We start from the raw sequence: 19,322 nt of genomic DNA on the forward strand, positions 1-19,322 counted from the left end.
ATCATAAGATTTGGCCAATGTAAGCATCATAGTGGAACAACCAGGTGGACAAGTCCAGGAGGCTGTGGGATGTATTGGGCTGAAGCTTGGAAGGATGCTAGGGGGTAGAGACTGGGGATTTGAAAGTAATATTTGAAGCCATACGAGTATAGTTGGATGAAAGAAAGAAAAAAAGAGGACCCAGAGCAGAAACTTATACTTAAGAGAATCTCCTTCACACCACAAAACAGGCATGATTCTGACATATTATGGGTTCTGATTCAGACCACTGCAATACAATGAATATTACAATAATAAAAGCCAAATATTTTTTGTTTCCTAATACATAAAAAGCTATGTTTACACTGTACTATAGTCTATTAAGTATGCAATAACATTATGTCTAAAAAAGATGTACATACGTTAAAAATATTTTATTGCTAAAAACAGCTAAACATCATGTGACATTTCAATGAATGATAATCTTTTTGCTAGTGGAGGGTCTTGCCTTGATGTTGATGTCTGCTGACTGATCAGGGTGATGGTTGGTGAAGTGTGGGGTTGTTGTGGCAATTTCTTAAAACAAGACAATGAAGTCTGCTATATTAATTGACTCTTTACATGAATGATATCTCTGTAGCATGTGATGCTGTTTGGTGACATTTTATCCCAGAAGTTCTTTTAAAATTGCAGTTAATCCTCTCAAACATTGCTGCTTTATCAACTAATATTTATGTAATATCCTAAATATTTCAACAATCTTCATGGCCTCTTCAATCTTTATGGCCTCTTCATTTCAACAATCTTCATGGCCTCTTCACCAGGAGTATATTCCATCCCAAGAAACCACTTTCTTTGCTCATCCATAGGAAGCAACTCCTCATCTGTTAAAGTTTTATCATGAGATTGCAGCAATCCAGTCACATCTTCAGGTTCCACTTCTAATTCCAGTTTTCTTGCTATTTGCACCACATCTGCAGTTAGTTCCTCCAATGAAGTTTTAAATCCTTTAAAGTCATCCATAAGGGTGCAATTATTTCTTCTAAACTCCTGTCACTTTTGATATTTTGATCACTTCCCATGAACCATGAGTGTTCTTAATGACATCTAGAGTGGTTAACCTTTTCCAGAAGGTTTTCAATTTGCTTTACCCAGATACATCAGAGGAATCACTATCTATGACAGCTATAGCCTTACAAAATGTATTTCTTAAAAAAATTTTTTTTGACATTTATGTATTATTTTTGAGAGACAGAGACAGAGCATGAATGGGGGAGGGGCAGAGAGAGAGAGGGAGACACAGAATCTGAAGCAGGCTCCAGGCTCTATCAGCACAGAGCCCAACGTGGGGCTTGAACTCGCAAACTGTGAGATCATGACCTGAGCTGAAATTGGATGCTTAACTGACTGAGCCACTCAGGTGCCCCACAAAATGTGTTTCTTAAGGGTGAAATTACTCCTTGATCCATGGGCTACAGATGGATGCTGTGTTAGCAAGTACAGAAACAACATTAATCTAGTTGTTCATTTCTATCAGATCTCTTGGGTGACCAGGTGCATTGTCAGTGAGCAGTAATATTTTGAAAGGACTTTTTTTTCTCAACAGTAGCCTCAATGGTAGGCTTAAAATATTCAGTAAACCATACTGTAAACAGATGTGCTTTCATCCAGGCTTTGTTGTTCTGTTTATAGAGCATAAGCAGAGTGGCTTTAGGATAATTCTTAAGGGCACTAGGATTTTCAGAATGGTAAATGAGCCCTGGCTTCAACCTACATTAGCCCCTAACAAGAGAGTTAGCCTGTCCTTTGAAGCTTTGAAACTAGGAATTGACTTCTCCTCTCTAGCTATGAAAGTTCTAGATGGCATCTATTTCCAGTATAAGGCTGTTACATCAACATTGCAAATCTACTGTTTAGTGTAGCCACCCTCATTAATGATCTTAGCGACATTTCTGGATAACTTGCTGCAGCTTTTACATCAGCACTTATTGCTTCACCTTGTACTTCTGTGTTATGGAGAATGCTTCTTTCCTTAAACCTCATGAACCAACTTCTGCTAGTTTCAAACTTTTCTTCTGCAGCTTACTCACTTCTCTCAGTCTTCAAATAATTAAAAGTTTTTGGGTCTTGCTTTGGATTAGGCTTTGGCTTAAGGGAATGTTGTGGCTTGTTTTATCTTCTATCCAGACCACTAAAACTTTCCCAATATAAGCAACAAAGCTGTTTTCCTTTCTTATTGCTCACGTGTTTATTGGAACAACACTTTCAACTTCCATCAGGAAATTTTCCTTTGCATTCACAACTTAGCTAACTGGCACAAGCCTAGCTTTTGGCCTGTCTCATCTTTTGACTTACCTTCCTCAATAAGCTTAATAATTTCTAGCTTTTGATTTAAAGTGAGAAATGTGTTTCTTTCAGTTGAACACTTAGAGATCATTGTAGGTGTATTAATTAGTCTAATGTCAATATTGATGTATCTCATTGTATAGGGAAGCTCAAGGATATGGGGAGAGATGGCAAAACATCTGGGCGGTGGAGAAGTCAGAATGGACACCATTTACTCATTAAGTCCACCATTTTATATGGCTGCAGTTCATGGCTCCCTGAAACAATTACAATAATACATCACAGATCACTGACCACAGATCACCATAAGACATATAATAATAGTGAAAATTTTGAAATTTTACAAGAATTACCAAAATATGACATGGGAACATGAAGTGAGCAAATGATGTGGGAATAATGGCACCCAAAATCTTGCTTGATGCGGGGGTGATACAAACCTTCAATTTGTAAAAAAAATGCACTATCTGCAAAGCACAATAAAATGAGGTATACGTGTATATACTTCCAAAATGTGTTTTCCCTTTTTAAGTGGGGAAAGCTCAAAATGTGTTTTCCCTTTTTAAGTGGGGAAAGCTCATTGTGTATAGATACGTGTGCATGGGTGAGTATAATGTGTGTGCATGAATGGAATGGGCATGTCAAAGAGGTACTAGTATGCTCTGGTTCATCTAGTGGTGGCTGCATTCACTTTCTCTGCCTCATAACTTCTTTTATTCCCTTTTCCATCTCCCTTTTTTGTTCTATTCTCCTCTTCCCCTTTCTACATATCTGTGTGCTCTTTCACCACCACTTGAAAGCCTAATGAATGGGTGAGCAAAATAGACCAGTGTGAGATTTGGGGCCTGTGATCTGGAGCACAGTGTTGCTGTGTGGTTGGGATTGTGAGGAAAGACAAGGCTGGTCAGAGTCACGAGTGAGAAATGGTCTGTGGTGGAAGAATCTATTCCTGAGGCATTTCCTATTTCAAATTCTGTTGGTATACATGAGCGCTGAGTATGAATGTACTTCTTTCTGGGCCTCCACCTGGGGAGTCTGTCTAGCTTCCAGCTTGTCTTAATCAGGTCTTTTGTTGATGTTGCTTGCCATCATCACTGCTACTTCAGCTTAGAAACAACATTATTGTTAGTTTTTAATCAAAATAGGCTGCTCTGCTCATACCTTCAAGGGATTTGAGTATAGAGTAGTTGAAGAACTGCATAATGGTTAATCAGATTATCAGCATTTTTTGAAATGCATATGCCATGTGAATAGGATATATTCTCTCCCTTTGTTAGCTGTATGACCATAGATATGTTACCTAACCTCTCCGAGCCTCAATATCCTTACTGTAAAATGGGGAAAATAATTCCTACCAGATTTCCATTAGGAAGATTGAATATTAAATGACCCAAGAGCTTTGAAATTAGGTGATCAACAGATATGCTACCTCCTTTCTCCAGTTCTTTCTACCCTTTCCTTTGTTCCCTCCTTCTCTTCATCTCCCATACATGTTTACCTGTCTATGTGTGAACATCAAATATTTGTAGTACTCTCCCCACTTTAAATTCTTAAACCAAGTGATGTAACCTTTGTATATTACTGTAAAGTTGTCAAAAGCAAGCTAATTTAAATGATTTGGGGGACAGACACACCTAGAATTATATCTTCTTGGTGGCTTGGCCCTTTCTTATTATGTAATATCCCACTCTGTTCCTGGGATTTGTCTTTACTCTGAAATCTGCTTTATCTGACATTAACACAGCCATGCCTGGTTTCTTTTAATTCAAGTTTCCATGGTATCTTTTCGCTCCTTTTACTGTCAGCATATGTATATTATTATATCTGAAGTGCATTTTTTATAGATAGCATATGCTTGTATCATTTTTTAAATCCATTTTTAACTGGTGTGTTTAGACCACTTATATGCACATGATTATTGGTATGTTAAGCCACAGTCTGCCATTTTATTTTGTGCTATCTGTTTGTTCTCTCTGGTTTTAGTTTTTGTTTTTTCTTCTTTGTCCTGCTTTCCTATGGGTGACTTGCACATTTTTTTAATGTTTATTTTTGAGAGCAAGAGAGAGAGAGAGTGCGAGCAGGGTAGGGGCAGAGAGAGGGAGATAGAGAATCTGAAGCAGGCTCCAGGCTCTGAACTGTCACCACAGAGAACAACATGGGATTTAAACCCACAAACTGCAAAACCATGACCTGAGCTGAAGTCAACAACGCAGGGCTTGAACCCATGAACTGTGAGACCATGACCTGAGCTGAAGTCAGATGCTTCACCCAGGAGCCCCTTGAACATTTTTTTTTAATTCCACTTTGATTTATCTATAATGTTTTTGAGTGCATCTCTTTGTATAGCTTTTTTAGTATTTCCTCTCATTATTACAGTATGTATGCATAATTTATCTCAGTCATCTGATGTCATCATTGTTATCAGCTGAAGTGAAATATACAAACATCATCCCACTTTTACATCCCTTTACACTCCCCTATTTGTGACATGAATGTCTTAAACATTTCCTCTATGTACACGGAGAACTACATGAGACAGGGAGATAAATTTCAATCCAATCATCAAACATAATTCAGACAACTCAAGAGAAAAAAAAAACTTTTCTTGTATTTACTCATGTTTTAGCTCACTGTGTTCTTCCTTGCAAGAGTCCTTTTACTGTTTATTTTGTGTTCACAGAACCTACTTTAGTCATTAGTCATTCTTATAAGGTAGACTTCCTACTGATAAATTCCCTGCTTCAATTCATTTTAGAATGTCTTAATTAATCCTTTTATTCATGTAGGATATTATCACTGGACATAAGATTTTGGGTTTCATTCAGGATTTCTTTCAGGGTTCATGATTCTCTTCCTTCAGCACTTGGAAAATGTTGTGCCAGTTCCTGCTAGGGTCTGGTCAATGTCTGATGAGAAATCTGTTGTCTTCTAATTTTTCCCCCTGAATGTATAGGTAAGGTGTTGTTTGTCTTTGGTTGCTTCCTAGACCTTTTCTTTGCCTTTTGCTTTCAGAAGGTTGATTATAATGTATCTTGGTGTGAATTTCTTCACATTTATCCTGATGGTGTTTGCTTAGCTTGATGATTCTGGAGGTTCAAGTCCTTTGCTCAATTTGGGAAGTTTTAGCCAGTATTTCTTCAAGTACTTTCATAGTCCTCATTTCTCCTCAATTCCTGAAATTCTGTTGACATAGATGTTAGATCTTTTTTATAGTCCCACAGGTCTGGAGGCTGTGCTTAAGTCTTTCTTTTATCTTATTTTTTTGGAATCTAATTTTCCTTTGTTTGGATTTTTATTCCTATAGTTTGATGTTTAAATTGTCTGATTTGTTCCTCTGTCTTCCCCATCTTGCTGTGGAGCCCATCCACTCAGTGTGTGTAAGTGTGTGTGTGTGTGTGTGTGTGTGTGTGTGTGTATTTGTATATATGTATACAATTTAAAGTGGATTTTAAAAAATGATCAAACCATGTGCTGTGTGTTAAAAATGTACTTCAAATATAATGATATAGGTAGGATGAGAATAAAAAGAAATGATAACATGGAAACTTGAATTAAAAGAATCCAGGAGTGACTATGTTAATATCAGATAAAGCAGATTTCAGAGCAAAGGAACAGAGTAGGATATTACATAATAAGAGAGGTGAGGCCACCAAGAAAATATAACAATTCTAGACATGTATGCCCCCAATATGTATGTATGTATGTGGTATGTGTGCATGTGTGTGTGTGTGTATATATATGTGTGTGTGTGTGTGTGTGTGTGTGTACACATACATAATAATTTTCAGTTCATAAATTTCTGTTTAGTTCTCCTTTATGTTTTATATATCCTTGCTGAGACTTTCTATCTATATGCTGAGATATTCAATTTCATCATTTAAGTGTGGTGCAATCGCTTAGTGTATCATTTTTATGATAGCTGCTTTAAAATTCTTGTTGGTTGGGGCGCCTGGGTGGCACAGTCGGTTAAGCGTCTGACTTCAGCCAGGTCACCATCTCGCGGTCTGTGAGTTCGAGCCCCGCGTCAGGCTCTGGGCTGATGGCTCAGAGCCTGGAGCCTGTTTCCGATTCTGTGTCTCCCTCTCTCTCTGCCCCTCCCCCGTTCATGCTCTGTCTCTCTCTGTCCCAAAAATAAATAAACGTTGAAAAAAAATTAAAAAAAAATAAAATCCTTGTTGGGATGAGCACTGGGTATTGTATGGAAGCCAATTTGACAACAAATTATATTTAAAAAAATCCTTGCAAGATAATTCTAACATCTGTGTCATCTCAATGTTGGCATGTGTTTACTTTCTCTTGTCATTTAAGTTGATAATCTTGGTATGGCAAGTGATTTATCTAAAAATTAAATTTGGACAATAGATCTCTTTTAAATCTTTTGGTTTTTGCAGACCTGACATGTGTTTTGTTTTGTTTTGTTTTGTAGGAAGTGATCAGTATAAGTCCAGGTTCTTCACTGGGCCCCTGGTTGACTGCCAGGTTTGCAAGGGGCTCCTTGCTACTGCTGGTTGCTGGTGAGACTTCAGCCCTTTCTGTAGGCCTCTGATGTACCCATCCCAGCTAGTGGTAGGAATGCCTGGTTTATACTGGTAAGGGCAGAGGTTCCCCATGTATTCTCCACTGGTAGGAGTTACTTCCCTTGCTCTCAATTGTACCTTCTTTTGGAGTTGGGCAGAGGTTTCTTTAAAGTCCATTAAGAGTAAAAGTCTAGGTCTCCCACTTTCAGGCCTAAGCTTCTTATTACCTGTTATTAGCTTATTAGCTTATTGTTATTATGATAGCTGGCCTTCTGACACACCAAAGTATCTCACTCCCTATCTTATAATTTTTCAGAAAAATATTGCAACATAACGCCCCTCTCCAGCCTTTCCCATGGACCCTCCATGGGATACAGTGGGAAAACTAGAGCCTCTGCATACAAATTGACGGGGTTCCTATCAAAATCTGGCATTTTCAAGCTGTTTGGCTCTGGGAAAGCTACTTAAATGTTCCGAGCTTCCATTTTCCCAGTTGTAAAAGAGATGTAGGAAGCTCTCCGGACTCTTGCTGAAATAAGCAATAGTGGGTCAGTGAGCTTGGCACACCAGGTGCTCAATAAATAATAGTTCCCTTCCCTTTAAACCCCTGTGGAAGAGATGCAGACCATCCAAAGGAGAAAAAAAGCTCAAGTGCTTCCCTACACTGCCTATATGTGTGAGTCTCACCTAAGGCATTCACTCCAAGGATTAAATCTTTTGGTCCAAAGTCTTATTTCTTAAAGAGACATACTTGCTATCCACTCTCCCCCACTCCTGCTTTTCCCCAGGTTCTGTGAAAACACTCAAGGGAGACTGCCCAACCCAGGCCAAGCTGGAGTGGGCGAAGGGGTGTGGTCTGGCAAAGCATAGTAGGTGCAGGAAAGCCCAAGAAGTCCACTTGCCAGATGATACTGTGTTCTGAGCAAGGACAACATCATTGCCTTGCTAATGCTGCTCCTGGAGGGAAAGGGTCAGGACACAGGCAACTCCAACTTTGCTTGCCTACCTTACACCTCTGGAGTCTTAGAACTGCAGTTGAGCTCCCACTTTCTGGCACAGCCACCACTTCCCCAGTCTCCATTGATCCCATCCTCCTTATGGAGCACCGGGTAGGAGAGGAAGAAGATGGTGAGTGTGTGAATGCAAAAATGACACACTCTGGAGTGCTTGAGTGCTTGCCATCCTCCCAGTCCCAGCCTGCTGGATACCGCTGCACCCCCAACTCTCAGTCCCTGGCAGCCACCACCAGCCCCAATGCACTGGACTTTGTTCTCAAAAGGCTAGCCTGAGTTCCAGGTCCTGAAGTTGATCAGAAGACTGAAAACAAAACAAAACAAAACAAAACAAACAAACAAACAAACATCTTGACTCTTAAAAAGCAAGGAGCCAAATACACCCTGGAGCCAACAAACACTAAAAAAATAATGGATTTAAGAATGCTGTCCCCCAACTCCCATCCCAAGATGAAAAACGCTGTCTTGGAACCAACAACCCCCCCAACCCCCCTGTGTCTCCATCTGACTTTTCTAGGACAATGGCAAGAGAGACGTCTCAGTTGGTCATTCTCTCTGCTAGTCTCAGTTCCGACACTTTCCAGCCTCCCTGCCATCCTTGAATTCCGTGCGTGGGTTCCTTTCCAGCCCCTCTCCACAAGTAGCTTAACAATAGATACTTTCCCTAGGTAACTCAGCTCCCTCCCGCAGCGGGGGATTTTGGGGGCTTCGAGGGGGTCTGGGAGGCGCTGCAACGTTCCACTTACCTGATCTCTTTAATGCTTTCCAATTTGCACATGATTTCTTGTTCATCTGCCATGCTTTTCACTCTCAATTTCTCGTCCTGAGAAATGTACAAACACACAAGTCCAGCGATACAATAGACACAACGTAACCACCTCCTCCGGGCAGGGGATCTGAGCCTGTGCGGTAGGGATTCTGAGCAGGCCTGGGAGCTGTAGTTCTTAGCTCCAAGAGAAGCCAGGCAGCGCAAGGACCAGCGAGACTACAACTCCCAGAAGGTCTAGCGAGACATGCCTATTTCGCTTCCTGCAGCCACATTTTAAATCAATTTGTCACAGATAATTATGTCAAAGGTTATGAGGTATTCTAGTGAACGGGGATGTTCCTCTAGCCCCTGCGGAAAAAATGGGAAAAAAGTACACCGGAAGGCAACTGGAGAGATAAAAGACGTACTCACTCACACCCCTCCAGGGGCCCTTACGCCCCAAAAGGTAACCAGGAGTCAGTCGCTAATTAGTGGGCGCTTTGGGGCTGGAGAGAAACCCAGCAGAATTCTCTTTTGGGATGTTGAGTGTTCGGGTGGCAGCTAGGGGAATTAGTGGTTTTGGCATTCAGATGGAGATGCGGGAGGGCGGGGTTGGAGAAGAGGCAGGGGAGGAGGGAGTAGCTGCTAAAGCTGGGGGAGTGACCTAGTTCCTTCCAGCCTTCAATCCATTCTGAGCTCAGATTGTGCCAGTCAATGAAGGAGGCAAAAATGAATAAAAACAGGTCCTTGGCTTTGAGGAGCAGGAGAGCCTGTAAGGTGACCCATTAATTACAGTGCAGTGTTCCATCATAATACAGGAATGGATAAGGTGTAACCTGAGCAGAAAAGATGTAAATAGGTCTCAAAAGGTGACGGAGAATTTGCCAGACCATTGGGGAAGATAGACTTTCCAGGAGAAGGCACAACACATATATAAAGGAAAGGACAAGTGGACCACGGTGTCTGAAGTATAAGGTTCATATATGGGCTGTGGAGATGGGAAAGAGAAGTGGGAAAAGTATGTAGAAAGCTGGGTTGGAGCCAGAATATGAAAGACCTTGAATGTCACACTAAAAAGTTTAGACTTAATCATATAGGCACACATTTATTCAATTTACATTTATTAAGTGCTTACTATGTGCCAAATAATACCAAATTATTTTATGTTTCAAAGCATGGGAGTGATAAGATTGGAGGGATATCTTAGGGAGGTAACTCTAGAGGCCAAGTGGAAAATGATTTGGAGGAGATGAGAGCTTGTAAGAAATAGTTACTTCCAAAGCACAGACTGGGCCAGAGAGCTGGACTTTACAAAAAGAAGACTTTGGCTCTCTCCCAACTAAAGGTGAATCAGTGTCTCTCTGAATGAGCTTTCCCTTTCTTTTTCTGGGCCTCAGTTTCCTTATTTGAAAAATGAACTTATTTAGCCCCACTTCAAAGGCTTGTTATAAGTATTCAGTGAGATCATCCCAATGGTACTGAATAAAGGGCTTGGTAATTTTTAGGTGCTAGAGAAAAGTTAGTAGAATATATATCTCAGGACATTGTGGATGTCCACATTGATTTTTTAGAGGTTCTATAAGGAAAAACGAAGCCCCTCTCTTCTTTGGATCCCAGAAATACCTTTCACAACCAGGAAATTTTCCATGGTGTCTAGCCCAATACTTTCTTGATGGTCTTTAAGATCCCTGTCATATAGTTCCACTAGTAAGCATTTGAAGACTATTGAGTTAACTTGTCACAAAGACTATGGGTCTGAGCTACCCTACCATAGAGTCCAGCGGCAAGAATTGGGCCAAGCTGTGTCCTGTAAGAGGAGGGCAAAGGGTACAAGTCTGTGTAAGTGCCTGGCACATATCAGCTACTGTGCTGAAAGCTGCATGTACAGTCCCTCATTTCATCCTCACAACCACTATGAAGGTGGTAAGTAGGTTCATCTCCTTTTACCAGGAAAAGAACAGACTCATATAGGGAAAGTGGCTTGGCCCAGTGGCCCAAGGCCAGCAACTCTTAGCTTCTGTGAGTTTATCTTGCCTTCTTGACCTCTTCAATAACAGGTATCTCGCCTGCTCTTTACTGAGTTGTAAGAAACCAGGGTAGTTGGGAGAGGAAGGAAAATGTTATAGATAAACAAAGGGAAATAGAAATTATAGCCTTCTGCCCCTTTTCCTGAAGCAGTACTTAAAACAATATTCAAGCCAAACTGGTAGTCTTCTTATAGTAAGTGTTCAATAACTCTCAATTGATTAGAAGTTTGTAATGGATGAGAGAATATTTAGGAGCTGTGCTAGCAGTGAGTTCTAATTCATTATTTTATTAGAAAAGCTGACTGCTTTGAAGCGGTGGGAAAAAATCTTAGTCCTATCAGGACCAGCATTGTCCTCATTGCTATGAAACAGGTAAGGAGGGCAAGGAATGTTGGGGTGAATACCATTAAAACACAAGGAATTAGTAAAGAAGAAGCCAGCCAGTTGCTTGTGGGCATGATACTTTCATGAAATAGATCAAGATTTAAAGAGTAGAGGCCAAACTGTTTGAATTTGTGTATCTTTCCCTGTATTTCAATAGTGAACTGAACACTAAGAGAGGAGGCAGAGATGCGATTGCCTTTCAAAATGTGCTGCAAAGTACTTATTAAATTTCTCAAACCATGTTTCTTAATTAGCATTCCTAAGAGAAAAATTAGCCAAAGTTCTTGGGTCACTCAGCTAAAAACTATTTATTGTGTACCTATTATGTCAGGCACTATGTTCTGCAGCAGAGATCCCATAGTAGATAAAATAAGCTCTGCCCTCAGCAAGCTTGCAGTTTATTTGACCAGTTACATTACAAAGATCATACACAAATATATAGCTATACCCAGCAATTAAGGATTGGAAGAAGTCTGGGTTCTGTGAATACACATAACAGGAAAGTAAACTTAGTCCTGGGCAGAGGGCAAGGTTATAGTCAAAGAAAACCTTCCCAAAGGAAACTAAGCAGAAAAGGAGGGAAGGAACAGGAGGCATCAAGGATTAATTCATGTAATCAGCCTTCAAATATTTCTTGGGCACCTACTATATGCTAGACACTCTTCTAGGTACTGGGGATATAGTGCTTTGAATGTATTAATTCAGATTAATTTTTGCAACAACTCAAAAGAAGTATTTCTGTTATTATCCCCATTTTATAGAAAAGGAAGCTAGAAGGCATAGAGAAGTTAGATAATTTTACCAGAGTCACTCAACTAATAAGTGGCAGAACTGAGATCCAAATTTAGATTGTCTGTCTCTGGAGGCCATGCCCCTAACCACTATGTTCTGTTACTTTCCTAAGATTCCTGGCCCCATGAAATTTGCGTTATAGTAAGAGGAGCCAGACAATAATCACGGAAAAGAAAAAAACAAATAAATATGATAATTTTAGGTGAAGATAAAGCCAATAAACAAACTAAAAGAGGGTAATAGAATTACAGTAGTGGTAGAAGGGAGGATATTTTAGATAGGGTGGCCAGGGAAGTCTCTACATTGGAGTAGAGACCTGAAAAGGAATCAGTCATGCAATGATTTGGAGAAAGAGTATTCCAGGAAGAGGGAACAGCCAGTGTAATGGTCCTGAGGCAGAAACATTCTTGATCTATGAAAGAAAGTAGGTAGGATTCTGGCTGATTGAGGGGAACAGTAGTAGATTGAGGAGATGGGCAGAGACAATATCTTGTAAACCCTAGTGAGAAATTTGGATTTTATTCTAATTACAATGGCATCATTGAGGGTTTAAAGTAATGGAGTAACATGATCTAGTTTTTTTAAATAAAAATTTTAATGTTTATTTATTTTTGAGAGAGAGAGAGAGAGAGAGAGAGAGAGAGAGAGAGAGAGAGACAAAGTGTGAGCAGGGGAGGGGCACAGAGAGAGGGAGACATAATCTGAAGCAGGTTCCAGGTTCTGAGCTGTCAGCACAAAGCCTGATACAGGGCTTGAGCCCATGAACCATGAGATCATGACCTGAGCCAGTTGGACTCTTAACTGACCTAGCCACCCTGGCACCATGATCTAATTTTTAAAGATCACTCTGACTGCTATGAGAATAACAGATTGTACTGGGTCAAGAGTAGAAGCAGGAAGCTAGTGAAGGGCTATTGCGGTTATCCAGGAAATAGATGATGGTGGCTTGGATTGGGTTAGTAACAGTGGATATGAAGAAAAACAGACTGACTGGAAACATATTATTGGATCCAGAACTGGTATTATTTGCTCACTGGTTGGATAAAGAAGTATGGAGGAAAAGATAGGGCATCTAAAATGACTCCTGGAGTTTTAGACTGGATGATAGGGTAGTGCCAAGAACGGAAGAGAACTATAGGTTGTTAGTTAGAAGGGCTCCTACATGTGGCATATGGAAAATCTGAAGATCAGAAATGGTAATTCACCTGCCTGTGGTCAACCAGTAACTTGGGAGCAGAGATAAGCAGTCCCATTTTCACAGTCTTCCAGAAATTTTTATATTCTTCATCTCTTCAATAAATCTGGCCTAATAATTCTTATAATGTGTGTGGGGTTAGAAATTGAAGACTTATTCAAGATTCCCTTAGGAGATGGGAACTGTGGGTGATTAGCATATAATTGGCATCTGCCTACATGGATTATGCTAGGTATTTTCAGGCCATGTTTCATCTGAGATTCTTGCTATTTTTTTTTTAGTTTTTTAACTAAAAAGTTTTTTTTTAGTTTTTTAACTAAAAAGTTTAGTTTATTCATTTTTGAGAGAGAGAGAGTGAGCGAGCAAGCACAAATGGGGGAACAGCAGAGAGAGAGAGACGGAAACGCAGAATATGAAGCAGGCTCCAAGCTCCAAGCTGTCAGCACAGAGCCAGATGCAGAGCTTGAACCCATGAACCGGGAGATCATGACCTGAGATGAAGTCGGACCGTTAACCAACTGAGCCACCCAGGCGCCCTGATTCTTGCTATTTTTGATGGCTTTGTGTCATTAAACTATCTTGCTCCTCTACCCTTTCTCACCTACCCAATGTCACTGACCTAAATCCCCCAAATGAAAGTGCAGGGTATAAAGAAATGTTGTCAGAGTAGGGAAGGCCCACTCCAAATCTATAAACCATATTGTGAAAAAACCCTATTATAAAAGTAGCCTAGTGTACATCTACTGAATTTGCTTAGTAAACATTCATCAGCTTCCTCCAGAACTCAAGAGAGAAGGTACATTGACTGCTGAGTCTACGACTTTGGATTCAAAGTCCTTTCCCCTACTAGGTCTCAGTCTTCACATCTCTAAAATGATAAGATGGCACTAATATACCCAGGAACTTAAAAGAAAATATCTAACAGAGGATAGATGCTTAAAAGCCCCATTTTCTAAGCCCAACAAGATGTGAACCTAGGGCCCTCTCTTGTTTATTTTCCTGTGTTATCCATCCCGCCAACTCCCAGTAGATGTGAGTCATTTAAGCCATCTGCCCTTGCTCTTTCCTGTTTATCCTGTTCTAAAAGATGCAGTCATTCTCTCATTTCCTTGAACTTTCTTCTTATGTACTTGTTCGCACAGCACGTGCATTCTGACCAGGAGAGGCAAAAAATCATGTGAACAATTGCTTTTGTTGTATTTATTTTTGTAATGTATGCAGGTTTTCTAAATCTGTATGGATCAGCTTCCATGAAGAGGCAGGCTAAGGAAGCAGGGGAGCTTTGTTGAGGGACTGGCTGCACCACTTACCAGCCAAGCCCTTTCTGAGTCTCAGTTTCCTCATTTGTAAAATATCATCACACTAGATGAGGAATTCCAGGGCCTGCTCTAGTACTGATGTTCTGAGATTCTATTTTCTACCACATATACTTTTAAAAATTCATCAATTTAACTGGGAATATTTGCCACCAATTCTTTCCTCATTAGTTTCTCATTTACTCAGAACCACACAAATGAGAGAAGGAGGCAGGAGACCTGGTTTCTCTGCCCAGCTTTGCCATTGACTCTCGGTGTGACCTATGCAGGTCTGTTTCCTTCTCTGTGCTTCCATTCCAACATTTTTAACACAAAGGGGTTAGACCTTGTGTCTGGTATTCTAGGTCAGTTACTCTGGGATTCTACAATGTTATAATTGAGTATCTTTAAGGATTAATAGGTAGACAAAAAGAACTGGATAACTATATTTGTAACTTTTCTGACTCCTTAGATATCCCCCTGAACACATAAACTGATAATGGTCAGGACTTTCCAAGATGTGTGTTCACCTGTGTGTTAATATAATTGCTATTCTACTAAATGCTTTCATCTGTATGTTTCATTTTTGCTGGAACCTGTTCCAGTGTTCATTTAGCTTCTATGGTAGCAGAACAGAAGGCTTGCTGCTGGGCTCTATCTGTTTGTTGTTGCTTCCCAGAGAGATGGTCAGAGCCATGTTCTCAGAGTGATATACTGCAATGGCCTTCTTTGCCTTGGCTTTCAAGCCACAGCACTGCTTTTACTGCTTTTTTCTTTGAGTGCATTTCTCCTCCTTTGCTTCTTTTCTTCCTCCTTACTTCAAAATAGAAGCTATCCCCAAGGTATTGACATCAAATTTCTTTTTTTTCTTCTGCTTTCTCCATCAGAGAACTGATAACACCCCTCCCACTTCCTTCAATTCTTACCTCTTTGAGGAAGACCAAACTGTATGTCTAGCTCAAATGACCTTCAGGCTCTCATTACTAAGTGTCTGCTTTATATCTCAAGGACCAAGTATGGAGCTGGGCTTGTAGAAGGGCTGAATCACATTTTTCCCAGTTTGGGGCACCTTGCAAGCACCCATAGGCTCCTCCTCCTCCTCATACAGATGTTTAAGGATTAAATGAAAAAAGATAAGGTATGAAAAAGCACCCTGTACAATGAGTGAAATATAGTAGGCATTCAGTACCTGTTAATACCTTTTACTGTCCTCTCCACTTCTCCAAATTCTCAGAGTTGCTTTGTTTCCCCAAATTTGGAGAGAATTTAGTGAACAGAAATAGGAGCAGAGCATAAAAAATGATAAATAGTTTTTCTTAATTTATGCATAAGAAAACAATGATAGAGGTTTATTTAGAGATCTCAAAATGGACAGGGCAGCATATGATGTGAAGGTTAGAGTTATTTTCTCCCCCTTAATATAGGGCCAAAAAAACACCACCTTTAATTATAGTAGAGTCTCAGAAGGATGATAACTTGTAAAGCCACCATGACAAGAAAAACAACCCCAAAGGAAAATATGGACAGATTTAACTATATAAAGATTGAAGCTATATAATACAAAGTGATATGCATAAAATACAAATAAAAACAGACTAGGAAAATAAAAATAACTCCTAATTCTTAGTGTTACCTCACCCAGGGGTTGGTTGCATTATGAACAGCAGACCAAATCTTAAGTGAAAGGAATGAATCTCAATAAATGAAACCTCAGGCATCTTTAAGTGAATAGTTTGGGAGATAAGTGAAAAGACAAATATCTTTTCCTGAGTTTTCAAAATCCCCCTGCATAGACCCCATATAATTGCCCAACCTGACTGCCCCATATAGCCTTTCCTTTCTTAGCCCAGTAGTAGTATGCACGGTGGTGAGTCACCCAGACTCTGCAGTTAGGCTGCATGTCTGTGCTCCAATATGTTTAGCTGTTTGACTTATGGACAAATCACTTAGTTTATCTGAATTTTGTTCTTCTCATCTGGTATGATGGTCATTATAACTACCTTTCAGAGTTGCAATGAGAATTAACTTGAGTTAATATTTGGAACTGGCTTAAAACCAGTAAGCAATATAGAAATATTTGCTATTATATTAAGATGGATATTTTTCAATGAACTTTTCACCTTTTTATTTACCACCATTGACAACCTAGCTCTCCCACCAGTCAGGTTCCCATTATCCCCCAAATACTAAGTATTGAAAGGAAGAATTGTGCCTATCTGCTTAGGAATGAAAATGCCAAATAAGTACATTAATGATGTGGTCACCAATCTGTCATAAAATTGAAGATACAAAATATTTAAATTTCTGAGATTATTTTAAAATATGGAAATTATAGGGGCACCTGGGTGGCTCAGTCAGTTAACCATCTGACTCTTGATTTTGGCTCAGGTCATGACCTCACAATTTGTGAAATTGAGCCCTGCAATGGGCTCTGTGCTGACAGTATGGAGCCTGCTTGGGATTTTCTCTCTCCCTCTCCCTCTCCCTGCCTCTCCCTCTCTCCCTCTCTTTTTCTCTCAAAACTAAATAAGCTTTTAAAAAAAGTAGGGCAATTTTGTTCCTGGTCTTATAAAATGGCCATTAAGATACTATACACATTGATTATATGATCTGCTATTTGGTATTGATCTATTATTTGGTATTAACCAAGTAATGTTAGATAAACCCTACACATAGCACATTGGCACACAAAAATGCATCTCAACTTTATCATAAATCAGATTAAAAATCAATATTCTAACTCTATGGAAGACTAATTAATATAGTTTGCTTTCTTTAAATTTAGACAAAATTTCTGGAGAATGATCTGGATGATTTGGGTTTCGTAGGGGGGAAAGGTATTCAAGGATGGAACAAAATAATTCAAGAAACACTTTTTTTCTTGATCCAACATTTCACTTCAACAAATGTTTATTGAATAACCTCTCCATTTTGGGTGTTATTCTAAGGGCTGGAGGTCTAGAGAAATAAGGCAGTTCCTACTTTCAGGAAGTTCATAGCCTAATTTGAGATGGGCTGGTAAACAAACAATGGTAATACATTGTTATTTGTGTTATAAGGGAGAACTTGATAGTATGCTCTGGGTTCATATAGAAAGGACTAAGGAACTCCAAATGGGAGAATCACGAGGGTTTTCCCAGACAAGTATTATCAGAGCTGGGTCTTTTTCAGACACCAGTAGAAAGCTTGAATCAATATCCCTCTGGCAGGCAAAGACATGCATGTTCCTAGAACCCATACCCCTCTAAACCAGCACATCTTTTTTTTTTTTTCAACGTTTATTTATTTTTGGGACAGAGAGAGACAGAGCATGAACGGGGGAGGGGCAGAGAGAGAGGGAGACACAGAATCGGAAACAGGCTCCAGGCTCTGAGCCATCAGCCCAGAGCCTGATGCGGGGCTCGAACTCACGGACCGCGAGATCGTGACCTGGCTGAAGTCGGACGCTTAACCGACTGCGCCACCCAGGCGCCCCTAAACCAGCACATCTTGAATAAAGAATGCCTCAACATTTCTACCCCTCTTGATCCTTGTATTCCCTTGGTTTATTTAACACACAAAGGCTTCTTTAATCATCAAGACAGCATGGTATTGGCACAAAAACAGACACATAGACCAATGGAATAGAATAGAGACTCCAGAATTGGACCCACAAATGTATGGCCAACTAATCTTCGACAAAGGAGGAAAGAGTATCCAGTGGAACAAAGACACTCTCTTTAACCAATGGTGCTCAGAAAACTGGACAGCAACATGCAGACAAATGAAACTAGACCGCTTTCTTACACTATACCCCAAAATAAACTCAAAATAGATGTAAGACCTGAATGTGAGACAGGAAGCCATCAAAACCCTAGAGGAAAAAGCAGGAAAAAACCTCTCTGACCTCAGCTGAAGTAATTTCTTACTTGACACATCTCCAAAGGCAAGGGAATTAAAAGCAAAAATGAACTATTGGGATCTCATGAAGACAAAAAGCTTCTGAACTTCAAAGGAAAAAATCAACAAAACTAAAAGGCAGCTGACAGAATGGGAAAAGATATTTGCAAATGGCATATCAGATAAAGGGCTAGTATCCAAAATCTACAAAGAACTCACCATACTCCACACCCAAAAAAACAAATAATCCAATTTGACAATAAATTTCATATTAAAGAAAAATACACAAAGGCTAGTGAATATTAGTTCTCCAAAAGCCTCTCAGAAATCAGCTAGATCAATGGTTTTCAAATTGGGTTTGAGAGAGCCCTAAAATTTAGAGTAAAGGGGAGCCACTTCACTCCTGGTTAAACTAGAGCTCAGCTAGTATTGTTTTCATTTTGGGGGTTTCATGAAAGAGATTTTTCAACATAGTGCTCTGTTGCTTAAAAATTACTGGATTTTGAAAAACAGTCATTTAGTCCTATTTGTCCTTATTTTAAATATAGGGAAACTGAGGATCAGAGTAAGCAGGACCTGGCTGAAGACCAAAGAAATGCAACAAGTAAAAAGTGCTATTAAGATAAACATGCTTATCTTTAACTTGCCAAAAACAGCTTTGCCAAAGGGCCTTTTTAGACTATAAATCCTCCAGTCCCAAGCTACAAGCCCTGCCTAGTGTGGCCCTGTTAGGAGTGGAGGGTCAGGTAAGGCTGAAAGGGCCCAGAAACCAGGACCAAGAATTCTCCCCATTCACCTGGTACCACATATTCACAAAGGTGTTAGATGGGTGTTTGGGGAAGACTCAGGCCCTACATAAAAAACTGGACTTGTAACATTAACTGACAAGCCACAGACCAGAGAGCTCGTTGGAATGTGACATGAATTAACAGGAGTATCCCAAAAGGCAGGAGATGCAGAGCAAGAAGTTTCCAACAGAGTGCATATTTGGAAGATCCCAGAAGACAGCTACCTCCAGGATGGTGTGTCCATAGAGACAAGAGCTCCAGCCACCAGATTCCAGTTAGCTCTGATATGGAAGCAATGGAGGAAGGTAGATACAGACATTTCTGTGAGATAAAAGCAAGTCTCTGTTGTAGAGGGATTG

General features: G+C 40.0%; 1 protein-coding gene across 2 annotated transcripts in view; it reads right to left on the bottom strand.

The window, feature by feature from the left end:
* The window catches only part of ZC4H2 (zinc finger C4H2-type containing), a 29,719-nt gene extending 20,952 nt beyond the window's left edge, over nucleotides 1-8,767 (bottom strand). The window contains exon 1 of one of the 2 annotated variants that reach the window (XM_043569785.1): nucleotides 8,602-8,767. In XM_043569785.1, the coding sequence (XP_043425720.1) occupies nucleotides 8,602-8,654 (53 nt within the window). In that variant the 5' untranslated portion in view covers nucleotides 8,655-8,767. The remainder of the gene's footprint in view (nucleotides 1-8,601) is intronic. The other variant, XM_043569784.1, reaches the window with a different exon arrangement.
* Nucleotides 8,768-19,322: the final 10,555 nt, after the last annotated feature.

The sequence above is a fragment of the Prionailurus bengalensis genome, chromosome X (genome assembly GCF_016509475.1).
Source record: "Prionailurus bengalensis isolate Pbe53 chromosome X, Fcat_Pben_1.1_paternal_pri, whole genome shotgun sequence".
In the NCBI taxonomy this organism is placed as follows: domain Eukaryota; kingdom Metazoa; phylum Chordata; class Mammalia; order Carnivora; family Felidae; genus Prionailurus; species Prionailurus bengalensis.